Source organism: Anomaloglossus baeobatrachus, chromosome 4 (assembly GCF_048569485.1).
Source record: "Anomaloglossus baeobatrachus isolate aAnoBae1 chromosome 4, aAnoBae1.hap1, whole genome shotgun sequence".
NCBI lineage: Eukaryota > Metazoa > Chordata > Amphibia > Anura > Aromobatidae > Anomaloglossus > Anomaloglossus baeobatrachus.
Window position 1 is genome coordinate 225,004,521 of NC_134356.1, and position 16,253 is coordinate 225,020,773.

The following is a 16,253-nucleotide window of genomic DNA, read 5'->3' on the forward strand; positions in this document are numbered from 1 at the left end:
CAGCCTCTGCAATCTTTTACATGTTTCCCTGCACAGTAGCTTAAAGGGAACCAACCATCAGGATTTTCATATATAAAGTAAAGCCAGTGCTATACTGGCACTAGGATGGTGAATGTAAGAATGGCTTTTGTTCAGAGATTGGATGTTTTATTTCAGAAATATGTGCAAGTAAAGTTCCAACAATACCATGCTATTTAACAGGGGTGGGAATATGTGGGTGAGGTATTGCTATCTATTACTGCCCTTCCTCCCCCTGTCGCCGTCAGACATTAATTCCGGCGCATGCACAGTTGCATTTGTACATGTTACAGAAAACTCTTCACCAAGATGGCGTTTTAGTAGATGCCTGCGTATAGCGCAATCTCCAGCTCCATCTTTGTGAATGCTCTGTCTTCCTGCATCAGCATCCTCTGCTCTTGTTGTGACTGCAGGAGTGTGCGTAGTCACAAAAGAAGTGGAGACAGTCCCCAAAATCGGCTCACCACAGACTACATCCAGAACTCGAGCCGCAAGCTTCAGAGGAGACCGGACAAAAAAATGCAGGAATTCAGTGTTCGCAAAAGATGGCGCTGGAGATCGTGCCAGGCGCCAACTCCAATGCCATCTTAGTGAAGAGTTTTCTGCAATACTTACAAATGCTACTGCGCACGTGCCGGAATTAACATCCATGACGGCAACAGGGGCAGGAATAGATAGCAAAACCCGACCCACGTATTCCCACCCCTGTTGCATCTGTCAATCAAAAATCAGTAATTTTCTGTTACTTTACTTGCACATACAGTATTTTGAAATAAAACATACAACCTCAGAACCAAAGGTCTGGTTACATTAAGCTTCAGTATAGCACTGGCTTTACTTTATATATAAAAATCCTGCTGGTTGGTTCTGTGGTTCTGTTTAATGGTACCAACACTGGCCAGGGATAAACTGATGTTAAAGAACCGTTAAACAGAACAGCCTTCATACTCATTTAGTAGGGTTTCTGGAGTGGGATCCCCACTGCTTGGGAAAAAAAAACAATCTCTCAAAAGCTGGCAAAGCTGTTGATATATTTTGCTCTCATCTATTTACATGAACACAAACTATCAAGTAATGTTTAATAAAAAAAAAAAAACAATAGAGCTGTGATAACTGAAGGTGTCAGACAAGGTTTCCTATAATAAATGTTTATTTTATACAGATGGATTTCAGAGTAGATTCTTTACACAGCCGAGGGCCATTCTTCCAGCTGGCCATCATCTAAATCAACCAGGTTTTTACATAAAAAAAACCTTACATAAGAAAAAAAAACAAACAAGATATGTGATCTCAAAACCGAATTCTGCATTTCCCCAAATTGTAATTATTCTTACAAAACAGTCATAAATAAGGTGAAACTAGACTACAGATCAGGCGCAAATAGTAGTGCAGTATGATACAGTGCCATTGGAGATGGGCACAGATGTCAGACTCCCTCGCCAATCACTGTTGGAGCATAGGTAGGCGGTGGTGTGTATTTACATCCAGAGTCGTTCTTATAGTGGGACAATGAAAAGAAAGGAATGTGCTTGGCAGGATAACTACTGCCGGCTCTTCAGAGACTCCACTAGCCTGCAAGACAAGAATGCAAAATTACATGAACAAGGTACCAAAGTCCCACCTAGGTTATGGACATCTACAGCTAAAACAGTATACAAATGTTTATACTGTTGACTCTGTAAAAACTCTTACTGTTGCTCTCATTCATTCTCGCCTGGATTATTGTAATCCTTTACTAATTGGTCTCCCTGTTACTAAACTCTCCCCTCTTCAATCCATTCTGAATGTTGCAGCCAGGCTCATTTTCCTCTCCAACCACTTCATTGATGCCTCTGCTCTGTGCCAGTCATTGCATTGGTTGCCTATCTATTAGAGTCTAATATAAACTTATCACTCTCACCCACAAAGCTCTCCACACTTCTGCAGCGCCCTACATCTCCATCACCCTACCCGTGCCCTCCATTCTGCTAATGACCTAAGACTAACATCCTCAATAATTCGAACCACTCACGCTCGTCTTCAAGATTTCTCACGAGCTGCGCCTATCCTCTGGAACACACTACCAAGAACAATTCGATTAATCCCCCACATCCACACCTTTAAGCGGGCCCTAAAAAAAAACATTTCTTTAGACTAGCCTATCACCTCACCTCCCACATTTAACTAACCCAATTCTGCCCTTCATAAAATTTACTTCCAAATCTTGTCCCCTGTATCTTCTGATTCCACTCCTCTTCATGTACTTTTTTTTTACACTATGCATAAATTCTGGCAGGCGACCGGTCCACGCAGCTGGATTTGAACCCCTATTAACACTAGAAGTCCCAGAGAGGGGTCATTTACCATTTCTACCATTGGAACCCTATGGAGCTCGAAATTTCTTGGACTTCTAGTGTTAAATCGATGGCTGAACCATATATCACAAGCTTTTCTCCCCTATTCCCTTATAGACTGTAAACTTACAAGAAGGGCCCTCACTCCTGTTGGCATCTTAATTTTGTTACTTTGTATTGTCTCATATTGTCTGTACATGTCTGCTCTAAATTGTAAAGAGCTGCGGAATATGTTTGCGCTATATAAATAAAAATTATCATATAATGTTACTCCATATTTGGCTTAAAGGAAACCTGTTAAGACTCCCTACGGACCCCAAAATGTAAAATGTCACTAGTACGTTTAAGAGCCATATTACATTTTAAAGAAATGTGGTGTTTTCCAAGACTCGGATATGAGTTTTAAACAGCACATTTACATGGCTCACGATTTCCTAATTAGCCAGGACTAGTCTGGTGGGGACTCTATTCCCCAGATTCCTCCTGCCTTAGGTGCTGTAATCATACCACGTCGGTGTGACATCCTCACCATTCAGTGCAGGACTTTACACGCCTGTGAGAGATCACTTGCATTGTAAAATGGATATGTTAACTTGCTTACCACTCCATTGCTTCATCAAGGCCAGTGCCTTTTGTAGCTGATGTCTTGAAAATCTGCCATTTGCGATCCTTCAAAGCAGGTAAACCTAATGAATTTGCAACCTCTGTGGGAGTCATTGCCTGTTCCATGTCTTGTTTATTTGCAAACACCACTAGAATGGCCTTCTTCAGCTCCTCTTCCTAAAAGAAAAATGGCATTATGATGTGATTTTCTTTTTAGGTATGTGCAACAAGTAGATATTTAGTCTTCCAGAATGAAGTGTAGCTTCAGATTTTGCACATTTATTTATAATACAAACACACACAGCTTTGAGAAAGTATTCATACCCTGTGAACTTTTCCATGTTTTCACATTACACAAGTGTATTTTATTGGGGTTTTATACAAATACAAAAGTAGTAAGTATTTGTGAAGTGTAAAAAAAATACAGGGTTTTCTAAGTATTTTAAAAAAAATATAAATCTTCAAATCAGATGTACATTTGTATTCAGCCTCATGTAGTCTGCTACCCTAAAAAGAATCCTGAGTGACCCAATTGCCTCCAGATGTCACCTGATTAGTAAATTGAGTCTACTTGTGTGTAACTTATTCTCAGTATGCTGTTCTGTGAAGGCCTCGGGTTTGTGTGAGAATATTAGGAATCAAAGAACATCATGAAAACCAAGGAACACACCAGACAGGTCAGGGAAAGTTGTGGAGAAGAGTAAAGCAAGGTTAGGTTATTAACAAAAATAAAAAAAAATAGCCCAACCTCTGAACATCTCACAGAGCACTGTGTACTCTATCATCAAAAAATGGAAGGAGTATGACACAACTGGAAACCTACCAAGACATGGCCGTCCACCTAAACTGACATCCAAGAAAGGAGAATACTAATTAGAGAAGCAGCCAAGAGGCCAGTGGTCACTCTGGAGGAGCTGCAGAGATTCGCAGCTCAGGTGGAAGAATCTATCCACAGGGCATCCATTAGGCCTAAGTTCCACTGGCCATATTTGCATCTTGTGTTCTATGTAAGCAAGTAAGGGCAGCTCAGTGGTTAGCACTGCAGTCTTGCAGTGCAGTGATCAAATCCCACCACGGACAACTTCTGCAAGGAGTTTGTATATTATCCCTGTGTTTGCATGAGCTTTCTCCGGCTGCTCCAGTTTCCGCCCACACTTCAAAAACATATTGATCGGAAATTTAGATTATAAGCCCCAATGGGGACAGTGTTTCTGATTATGTAAAGCGCTATGGAATTAATGGCACTATATAAGTGAATAAATATGATATTTTACTAGCATATGGCATCTGACGTGAGAGCATCAGATCGATATGCTAATGACCCAGCGAGCGTGAGCTGAGTGTCATGCAACTGTGATCTGATTTTGCGATTGGATCACAGGTGCGGAAAAGAGGGAGTGAGCGCTTTTCTCCCTTCTCTGCTGCCTGTCTGTGCGTATATCACACTGATAACATCCGAGTGCAGTGCGATGGTTCTCACACACCTATAGACATGTATGGGTGCGTTTAATGCGAGACTTGCTGCCAACCGCAGCATACATACTACGATTCTTTTGTCATGCTGATATGGAATGGGAAAAAAAATAGCAGATAAACAATGGAGCGGTGTCCAACACTGGTGTGAGTGCAATCCAATGTTTTATTGGATTGTACTAGTCCGTGTTAATCGCAAGTGGAATCGCCTTAGTCATATAATCCACAAATCTTGCCTTTATGAATCACTGAAAAGAAGAAAGTCATTTTTGAAAGGGACCCATAAGAAGTCCAGTTTACAAAAACCCATGTAGGGGACACAGCATATGGACAAAGGTGCTCTGGTCAGATGAGATCAAAGAAGAACTCTTTTGGCAAAATGCTATGTGTGGCGGAAATCTAACAAGGCACATCACCCTGAAACCATCATCCACACTGTCAAACATCGTGGTGGCAGCATCATGCTGTGTGGATGCTTTTCTTCAGCAGGGACACAGAAGCTAGATGGAGAAGAATACAGGGTAATAAAGGAGAAAAACTGCAAAAGACTTGAGACTGAGGCGTAGGTTCACCTTCCAGTAGAGCAACGACCCTGAACATACAGAGATACAATGGAATGCCTGGCCCTACCCTTATGTTCTAAATACAGGCACATGACAGTAGCAAGTTTATCATAAACATGCACTTTAAAGTTAACCACAGAAAAGTTTAAAAATCAATAGTGGTTATAAAGAAACCATTTGACGACTATAGAGCCAATATTGTACTATGTTACTTGCAATATATTCACATCTCGCTGTTACCTCTAACATCGCAACCAGTTCAGATTTGGAAATGCCAATCCTGTCTCTGTCACAGCTGTCTACCACATAAATTACTGCATCTGTATTAGAATAGTAGCAGCGCCAATATGGCCTGTGGAAAAAACAAGAACAAAAGGCACATGACAATGGAACTTCTAAAATGACATAGGTAAGTGGGACGTCTATGTTAAATCATCCTAGTTTAAAGGGAATCAGCAAGATGAACCCTCCTTAGTCCCCTATTGAATAATAGCGCATCTGTAGTAACCCGCTGCATCCACTGTACAGCTAACAGAGCCACATCTGGCCGTCAGCAGCACAGAACGCAGGCGATCGGTGGGGGTGTGTGTCATGTCGCACCACCACCGACCTGATATTAAGGACCCATCCCAAGGATAGGTCATCAATGTAGAAGTACTGGACATCCCCTCTAATTTTCTGTATACTACACAATTACAAAAGGAAATGTATTAGGATACAAGGTGGGAAGCATACCCCCCCCCCCCCCGCCAAAAAAAAAGGATACAGAATTGAAGTTGCAGTATAGATTATTGAAAAGGAAGTCTAAACATTTCCTTCTAAATAACATCAATCTTACCTGATACTGGTTTGTCCTCCAAGGTCCCACACTTGAAATTTCAGGTTCTTGTAGGTTACTGTCTCAACATTAAAACCGATGGCTGGACAAGACAATAGAACGTCATTATGTTTAACCAGCCGGTTCACAATTACATGTTCCAAAAATACATAAATATCACTTCAACTTCATGAACAAGGCATAACACGGGAGAATGCACCTTGCATGCTTATGTAACATTGTGTCACTTGTCAGTATGACGTAAAAACCTTTCCAAAATCCAGCTCAGAGCAATCACTACAGTGTCTACATACAATACATACTATAATCCACCATAACATTAAAACAAAAAGAAAAGAAAAAATTGCCTGAATCCAGCATATGTCTCCAAAACACAGCTCGGATCCCTCAGGACATGTTCAGCCATAATCTGAGAGCCAGACATACGGTACTTTTCTGTGTGAGGCCTTATTTTTTTATGGCACGATGTACCATTTATTGGTAGCATTGTGTGCTGTGTACGACTTCTTGGTCATTTTTTTTATTACACTTCCAGTGAGAATCAACAAAAAACATATTTTGTAAATTCTATTAACCCCTTCACGACCGGCCGATTTTTCGCTTTCCGTTTTTTTTTTCCGCCATTCTTTTTCTGAGAGACGTAACCTTTTTTATTTTTCAGTCAATATGGTCATGTGAGGGCTCATTTTTTGCGGAACGAGCTGTACTTTTAAATGAAACCATCAGTTTTACCATATATTCTACTGGAAAACGGCAAAAAAATTCCAAATGCAGAAAACTTGCAAAAAAAGTGCGATAGCACTATGGTTTTTGAGATATTTTATTCACTGTGTTCACTGTATGGTAAAACTGATGTGTGGGTGTGATGTCTCAGGTCAGTGCGAGTTTGTAGACACCAAACATGTATAGGTTTACTTTTATATAAGGGGTTAAAAAAAAAAACAAAAACGGAAGTTTGTCCGAAAAAAGTGGCGCATGTTTTACGCCATATTCCGTGACCCGTAGCGTTCTCATTTTTCGGGATCTATGGCTCAGTGGCGGCTTATTTTTTGCGTCTCGAGCTGACGTTTTTAATGGTACTATTTTTGCGCAGATGCTACGTTTTGATCGTCTCTTATTGCATTTTGCACAAAAGTTGTGGCGACAAAAAAACGTCGTTTTGGCGTTTGGAATTTTTTTACCGCTACGCCGTATGCTGATCAGATTAATTGATTTTATATTTTGATAGATCGGGTGTTTCTGAACGCGGCGATACCAAATGTGTGTATATTTTTAATTTTTTTTAACCCTTTAATTTTCAATGGGGCGAATGGGGGGTGATTTGAACTTTTAGGTTTTTTTGTTTTTTTTTAAAATTTTTTAAAACTTTTTTTTTTTTTTTTTATTTTACTAGTCCCCCTAGGGGGCTATTGCGATCAGCAATCCGATCGCTCTGCACCATCTGCTGATCACAGCTATACAGCTGTAAACAGCAGTTACGCTCTGTCTTTTTCACTGTGCAGCGGGCACAACGAAAGTGAAAGCAAATCATGTGTAGTACAGGAGTCATCACATGACCCTGTGCTACCATGACAACTATCGGAAGTCACGTGATCGCGTCACGTGACTTCCGGTATTGGGCGGTAAGTAAAAGTTTACCGCGATCGCGCTTATAATGGCGCTGTCACATATTGACAGCGCCATATAAGGGGTTAAACGGCACGAGCAGATAACGATTCTGCTCGTGCCTAGCAGGCACACATCTCAGCTGTGAAAATCAGCTGAGATGTGTGCCGATCGCAGCATGCTGCTGCCAGCAGACAGCGGGCAGTAAGGTTATGACCGCTAGGGCGTAATTTTACTGCCCGCGGTCGTTAAGGGGTTAATATTAGCTGTAGTACCCCCGGCGTTGCCCGGGATAGTAACTGTGTCTCTTTTTCCCCTCTGTCTCTCCACCAATATCATCTTACATCACACACAAGCTTCTTATACTAAGAATGTCCTTCGTTGCCTATAGCAACCAGTCACAGTTCCTACTAATGGCCTGTAGTTCCCAGCTCCATTGACTTTAATGTAAGCAGGTTTTTTTGGTGAATAACTAAAGCGCAGGGTTAAATTTTCCCCTCAAAACATAGTCTATGACGTTCCCTGAGCCAAATGTGGCGGCTGTGCAAAATTTTGTGATTGTAAATGCAACAGTGAACAGAATCTAATACGTACATAGATGGCCTACATGTACAGCATGGTGTGTGAAGGGGTTAAGAAATGGCACTGCCCCTCAACATGCTATTCCCACTCAGGCCCACTGACTTGAAGGGAGCTGAGCTGCATTAAGTACCCATAAGTATAGCTTGTGCAGTTTCTGAAAAAAAGCAGCCCTGTTTTCCTAATACTGGAAAACCCCTTTAAGATCAAGTGTACAGGTTAAGTACCTGGTGAGTTTTTTACCTCAATATTTACAAAAACTTGTGAACGAGGGGGGGTATTTTTCATGTTTTTTTGGAGTAAGAATTACTGCACCACAATTGTGAAAAAAGTAGACAGTTTTTATTACCACCAAAAATACAAAATACTGGAAATCACATGTGATTGCAGTTAGTGATTAGACATACATAGTTAAAATCCAATTAAATGAGACAGAAAAGAAGGTCACAGGGAGGGAGACAGGCTACCCCTTAATTTCTGTGCGGGGAACAGGATAGATTGATTATATCCCAGATGGCCATATAAATAACCAGAGAAACATAGGTATATCCCCTAAGATAGTAGCGTAATGGAGTGCTTATACATGAAAAGTAACCAACAGGATGAGGCCCAAATCAGGGCCTGAACACAATAGTATGTAACACCACCAGCGAGTACATAGCATAATCTCATATGTGACGGTCCCGTTGAAGCACCTGCAAAACACGTGTCGGGACTGGGTCCACATGTGAGGCTGACAGACTCCCCTCCTTGGGTGCTATACATACCACAGGTAGGTCCTTCAGGTGCCAATCTCCACCATTGTATGAAAATTTTTTATTTTTTTTTCTTTATCTGAGATTATGCTATGTACTCGCTCGTGGTGTTGCATACTATTGTGTTCAGACCCTGATTTGGACCTTATCCTGTTGGTTACTTTTCATGTATAAGCACTCCATTACTCTACTATCTTAGGGGATATGTCTATGTTTCTCTGGTTATTTATATGGCCATCTGGAATTAATCTAACTATCCTGTTCCCCGCACAGAAATTAAGGGGTAGGCTGTCTCCCTCCCTGTGACCTTCTTTTCTCTGTCTCATTTAATTGGATTTTAACTATGTATGTCTAATCACTAACTGCAATCACATGTGATTTCCAGTATTTTGTATTTTTGGTAATAATAAAAACTGTATACTTTTTTCACAATTGTGGTGCAGTAATTCTTACTCCAAAAAAACATGAAAAATACCCCCCCTCGTTCACAAGTTTTTGTATGTATTCTATGGGGTTCGCTGTACTTGGTCTTTGTTTTTCTCTTACCTCAATATTTGTGGCCAAAACCAGGAGTGGTAATAAATACAGAGTTGGTGACGTGTTTCTATTATACTTTTCCTGTGATTGTGGCCAAAACCAGGAACCAGCAGTGGAGCAAATACCCAGGTAAAAAACTCACCAAATACACAACATGTGCACGAGGTCTAAGTCCTGTAAGTTGTGGCCTCCTTGGATCCCAGATGTTTTTCCAACACACCCCACAGATGCTCAACTGGACTGAAATGGGTTTGACTTAGTCTGAAACAATATTCAGGTAGATAGGACATGTCAAAGTAATATCCACTAGAATAACTGGGACTCATGGTTTCCCAGCAAAAAATAACACAGGGTGCCACACTACCTCTGCACTATAGCTTCCATCATAAGTGCATCCTGGTGTTGTTCTTGCACAGATAAGCAACACGCACACCCCGGCCACCCATGTAATGTAAAAATCATCAGACACCTTCCTCTGTGGGCCCATTCTATTCACCCATGACCCCGACACGCTTCACCAGTTGTCCTTCTCCTTACACAACCTTCGATAGGTGTTAGGCATTGTAAACAACAAACACAGGATCTGCCATTTTGGAGATGGTCTGCCCCAGTCATATAGCCGTCACAGTTTGGCATAATATTTATATATATATATATATATATATATATATATATATATATATATATATATATATATATATATATATATATATATATATATATATATATATATATATATATATCTATATATATATAATATATCTATATATATATAATTGCCTTATTCTGTCTGTCTGTCTGTCTTGCTCCAAAATTGTGTCGTTACAGTGACAACCGTCGGATTGGCCGCTGTGCTCGGCCTGGCCCCGCCCCCCCACGGATTGGCCGCTCGGCCTGGACCCGCCCCCCGCATGGATTGGCCCCTCGGCCAGGCCCTGTCCCCCTCACGCATTGGACGCTCGCCCAGACCCCGCCCCCTGCACGCATTGGCCATTCAGCCAGACCCTGCCCCCTGCATGAATTAAACGTTCGGCCTGGCACCGCCCCCTCACGCATTGGATGCTCGACCTGGCCCCGCCCCCCGCACGCATTCCCCGAAGACTCCCAGGTGACTGCTGCACCCCCGGAAGCCCACACCGGCAAGCCAGCCGAGACATACCGTTGCGTTGCTGGGATCGTGTCGGAGCCAGCATACGCTGGTAAACATGGTACACATCGGGTAACCATGGAAACCACTTTGCTTACTTACCCGATTGTGTATCATGGTTACCAGCGTATGCCGGCTCCCTGCCCATTAAGATTGTTGCTCTCCCACTGTTAAACACGCCGATGCGTGCTGCACAGCAGGAGACCAACAAACAAAAAAATGAACCAGCACTGTTGCATTGAAGATTTACCCGATGTGTACCATGGTTACTAGCTTACCCCGACTCCCGGCACACGTGTGCCGGAGCCGGCGTACACTGTTAACCAGTGTACACATTAGGTAACCCATCCAATCCATTTATTACTCAATCTGCTAACCTACATACACATTCTAGACTACCCGATACGTTAGAATCTGGCCACCTTCTAGTAATAGATATATATATATATATATATATATATCTCTATCTCTGAGTGTGTGTGTGTATGTCTGCTAAAGGAATCCACACCGGCGCATTTACAATCACAAAATTTGCACAGACACCCCATATGACCCAGGGGACGTCAAAGTGTTTTGACAGGAAAATTTAACCCCGCGCTTTACAGTTACTCTCTAAAAAACATGCCTCCATTCAAGTGAATGGAGCCTGGAACTACAGTTTATTAATAGCAACTGTGAGTGGTTGCTATAGGAACAAAGGACAATGTTAATATAAGAAGCTTATGTGTAAAGGTAATAAGATGTCAGTATGGAGACAGCCACGGGGAGAGCGACAGCCACGGGGAGAGCGACAGCCACGGGGAGAGCGACAGCCACGGGGAGAGCGACAGCCACGGGGAGAGCGACAGCCACGGGGAGAGCGACAGCCACGGGGAGAGCGACAGCCACGGGGAGAGCGACAGCCACGGGGAGAGCGACAGCCACGGGAAGAGCGACAGCCACGGGAAGAGCGACAGCCACGGGAAGAGCGACAGCCACGGGAAGAGCGACAGCCACGGGAAGAGCGACAGCCACGGGAAGAGCGACAGCCACGGGGAGAGCGACACAGAGACTGTGAGAGAGACAGTTACTATCTCGGGCAATGCCCAAGTACTACAGCTAGTATATATAAACACACGCACACACACAACCCCCATATACAGCAAAAACCATATACATATAAAATATTACACAAGATTTGTTATCGCTCCAATGTCCACACAGGACTATGAGTATCAGTGCAGTTATTGGTGGTACGTACTGGGAATAGTGGTGACGACTTCTCCCACTTGTAATCGGTAAAGTATTGTAGTCTTTCCAGCTCCATCTAAACCCAGAATCAAGATCCTCATCTCTCTGGTTCCAAACAAGCTGGAGAAGATGCTGGAAAAGAAACCCCCTAAAAGAAGAAAGAGGTGCAGTCATTAGGAAAGTGTGTATTAGCGAATAGGCTTAATATCAAGCCATGTCATATGTAATCTTAGTAAAAGCTCGTGCAGACGACCAGACCGCACTCAGACCAATGGTATTCAATCAGGCGATGCAGATAAACCTTTTTTTTTTTCTCTTCACAATCCAATTCAGTGTAAAAAAAAAAAAAAAAAAAAAAAAAAAATGCAAATACACAATTTGCCTTAGAGCCAGACAGCACTGGCCCATTAAAGCCTAAGGGCGGCTTTGCACACTACGACATCGCAGGTGCGATGTCGGTGGGGTCAAATCGAAAGTGACGCACATCCGGCGTCACTTGCAATGTCGTAGTGTGTAAATCCTAGATGATACGATGAACGAGCGCAAAAGCGTCGTTATCGTATCATCGTTGCAAGCTCCGACTTTTCCATAATTGTGCTGCAGCGATGGTACGATGTAGTTCCTCACTCCTGCGGCAGCACACATCGCTGTGTGTGAAGCCGCAGGAGCGAGGAACTTCACCTTACCTGCCGCCGGCGGCTCTACGGAAGGAAGGAGGTGGGCGGGATGTTTACATCCTGCTCATCTCCGCCCCTCCGCCGCTATTGGCCGCCTGCCGTCGCTATGACGCCGCACGACCCGCCCCCTTATGAAGGAGGCGGGTCGCCGGCCAGAGCGACGGTCGCAGGGCAGGTGAGTGCATGTGAAGCTGGCGTAGCGATAATTTTCGCTACGCCAGCTATCACACGATATTGTACCTGCGTGGGGTCAAATTGAAAGTGACGCACTTCCGGCATCGCATGCGACATCGTAGTGTGTAAAGGCTCGATGATACGATTAACGAGCGCAAAAGCGTCGTAATCGTATCATCGGTGCAGCGTCGGCGTAATCCATGATTACGCTGACGCGACGGTCAGATGTTGTTCCTCGCTCCTGCGGCAGCACACATCGCTGTGTGTGAAGCCGCAGGAGCGAGGAACATCTCCTACCGGCGTCACTGCGGCTTCCGTAGAATATGCAGAAGGACGAAGGTGGGCGGGATGTTTACATCCCGCTCATCTCCGCCCCTCCGCTCCTATTGGCCGCCTGCCGTGTGACGTCGCAGGGACGCCGCACGGCCCGCCCCCTTAATAAGGAGGCGGGTCGCCGGCCAGAGCGACGGTCGCAGGACAGGGGAGTCCATGTGAAGCTGCCGTAGCGATAATGTTCGCTACGGCAGCTATCACAAGGATATCGCATATTGCGACGGGGGCGGGCACTATCGCGCTTGGCATCGCAGCATCAGCTTGCGATGTCGCAGCGTGCAAAGTGCCCCTAAGAGTCTGTGAAAAATAGAACTGACATAATGGTAAAACTGTTTTTTGTTTTAATTCTCCACCTCCATAAAAAAAAAAAAAAAAATCTCATTTTGGACAGACTCTGATTATAATATTTTTTTCCAGACCATCTTTCTTGGATGGAGAAGGCCCAGTGGTGTGACCTGGCTCTTGGAGCCTTTATATGGCCACCAGACCTATTTGAATGCAGGAAGGGCTTTGTTAACATCTAGTTTTAGGCTTCCATCAGTGTATCCTTCGATGTAAACCTCCCGCAGAAGCCTTCAATATAGGGCACTGTCGTTTTTCCCTCCCACTCACTATTTACTCTGTTTCTCTGTATAAGAAAATTCAGCAGACTACAGGTTCCTATGCAATAGAAAAATAAGGTATCCCGAGCATGCGCCATAAGGTATCCCGAGCATGCGCCATAAGGTATCCCGAGCATGCGCCATAAGGTATCCCGAGCATGCGCCATAAGGTATCCCGAGCATGCGCCATAAGGTATCCCGAGCATGCGCCATAAGGTATCCCGAGCATGCGCCATAAGGTATCCCGAGCATGCGCCATAAGGTATCCCGAGCATGCGCCATAAGGTATCCCGAGCATGCGCCATAAGGTATCCCGAGCATGCCCCATAAGGTATCCCGAGCATGCGCCATAAGGTATCCCGAGCATGCGGCATAAGGTATCCCGAGCATGCGCCATAAGGTATCCCGAGCATGCGCCATAAGGTATCCCGAGCATGCGCCATAAGGTATCACGAGCATGCCCCATAAGGTATCCCGAGCATGCGCCATAAGGTATCCCGAGCATGCCCCATAAGGTATCCCGAGCATGCCCCATAAGGTATCCCGAGCATGCCCCATAAGGTATCCCGAGCATGCCCCATAAGGTATCCCGAGCATGCCCCATAAGGTATCCCGAGCATACCCCATAAGGTATCCCGAGCATACCCCATAAGGTATCCGCTGGGTGCACGAGGACCTATGGATATGTTTGGCATTTGTGACGATACACTGACCATGCAAGTGTTCACAAAAACTGACACTTAAAGGGTTAGGTTCCTGGTTAGCAGATGGGTACGGACAGCTTCATAAGCCCTTATTTCTGTTGACATATAATAAAAGCTAAAGAAAAGGAATCCAACACTCATAAATTAACAAGAAATATGGGTTTTAATGGAAATTGTAATCCTGAAATATGTAACGTTTCAGTCGGCAAGGACTTCTTCAGATTAACTGCCGACAGAAATGTATATGGACTAGCGCTGTTAGAATAGAGGTAAATGCCCAGCATGGCACCATGCATGTGGGCATCTACCCCTATTATAACTGAAGCGTGATATTCCAGGATTGCCGTTTCGATGAAAACCCAGATCTCTTGTTAATTTCTGAGTGCTGGATTCCTTTTCTTTATTTGTATATGGAGCAGTATTATATCCGGGCACCATACACATGTACAGAGTGACGTCTATCCCATCTACATGTAATAAAAGAGGCATGACTTCTTAATTGCAGGAGTGAAGACAATGGGGTAGCAAAAGTGCAATAGGTCTGGTTAAAAAGGGGTATAAATGACAGTGGCGGCTCACCTGATAGGGGTGTGTGATACACATCACTGTATGGGTATAAACCACCAGCTGCTGCAGACACGTGGAGATAAAACGGAAAAATCATGCTAGATCTGCGCTGCTGTGATAAACTATCCATGGTCCAGGACACACAGGGGAAGAACGTGCAGTTTATTCAATGCGTTTCATAGCTATCCAGCTTCTTCAGGAGAACCACAATACTCTTCTCCTGAAGCTGGATAGCTTTGAAACGCGTTGAATAAACTGCACGTTCTTCCCTGTATGTCCCGCACTCCTTTTTCACGGCAGCGCAGATCTAGTCTTTATTTTTCCGGTTTAATTCCAGGAGTAAGCCGGCTAATATCTTGTGTTGTGGCTACCATTTTTAGTTTTAAAAAGCAATAACTAGACTGAACGCGGGTCTCGTCACCTGACGTTACAGCCTAAGGCTGCTTTCACACATCAGTTTTTTTACATCAGGCACAATCCGGCAAAAACATGAAAAAATTAATCCGGTGTCTGTTGCCGCCGGATCCGTTTTTTACCCCCATATACTTTCATTAGCGCCGGATGGCCTTGCGTTTCATCCGTTTTTTGCTGGATCTGGCAAAATGTACTTGTCCTGCGGCAAGATGAAACGTTGAAGTGAACGTTTTTGTGTCCGGCAAAAAAAATGGATCGCGCCGGATTCGTAGCCGTACGGCATGTTTTATAATGGAAGCCTATAGATCCGGCGTAATGAAACAAAAAAAATGGATCCGGCCGCCGGATCAGTTTTTTTGAACTGAGCATGCTCAGTATCACACCGGATCTGTCAAAAAACTCAAGGAACTGATGGAAAAAACTGATGCAACTGATCCGTTTTTTCGCCGGATTGTGCCTGATGCCAAAAAGGTGATGTGTGAAAGCAGCCTTAGGCTATGTGCGCACTAGAGCTTTTTACCCGCGGATTTACCCGCGGATTTGCCGCGGAAATTTCTTGAGAAATGTCTGCAATTTTTGTGCAGACATTTCCCAGCAATTTCTATGAAAAAAAAAAAAAAAGCTGTGCGCACTGGTGCAGATTTTTCTCAAGAAATTTCCGCGAGAAGAATTTCTCGAGAAACTTTCTTGAGAAAATGAACATGTCCATTATTTCCGCAGGTACCCTGCGGATTTCTGCAGTACAGCCTGCAAAAATCCGCAGGGAACCACCCGCGGGAAAATCGCGGCAATTCCGCGGCTATTCCGCGGCAAATCCGCGTCAAATCCGCATGCGGATTTGGTGCGGATTTTTTCCGGAGGTCCGGAAATCTTTCACTCCCAGAAGTTTCTCAAGAAAGTTTCTTGAGAAACTTCACATTTCTAGTGCGCACATAGCCTTAGGCTACTTTCAAACATCCGGTTTTAGCAGTGCAGCTCAATCCGGTTGTGAAACCTATGCAACGGATGCGGCGAAAACACTGCATCTTTTGCATACGTTTTTACATGCGGCCCGTCCGTTTTTTTCCGGTTGCGGCACGCTACTGAACATGCACAGTGGAA

The 16,253-nt window shown here is 44.0% G+C and overlaps 1 protein-coding gene across 1 annotated transcript in view; it reads right to left on the reverse strand.

The window, feature by feature from the left end:
• Window positions 1-1,150: 1,150 nt before the first annotated feature.
• The window catches only part of ARL1 (ARF like GTPase 1), a 17,687-nt gene continuing 2,584 nt past the window's right edge, over window positions 1,151-16,253 (reverse strand). The window contains exons 2-6 of the mRNA XM_075344694.1: window positions 11,692-11,829; window positions 5,829-5,910; window positions 5,231-5,342; window positions 2,953-3,131; window positions 1,151-1,590 (exon numbers count right to left, since the gene is read on the reverse strand). Coding sequence (XP_075200809.1) covers window positions 1,560-1,590; window positions 2,953-3,131; window positions 5,231-5,342; window positions 5,829-5,910; window positions 11,692-11,829 — 542 coding nt within the window. The 3' untranslated portion in view covers window positions 1,151-1,559. The remainder of the gene's footprint in view (window positions 1,591-2,952; window positions 3,132-5,230; window positions 5,343-5,828; window positions 5,911-11,691; window positions 11,830-16,253) is intronic.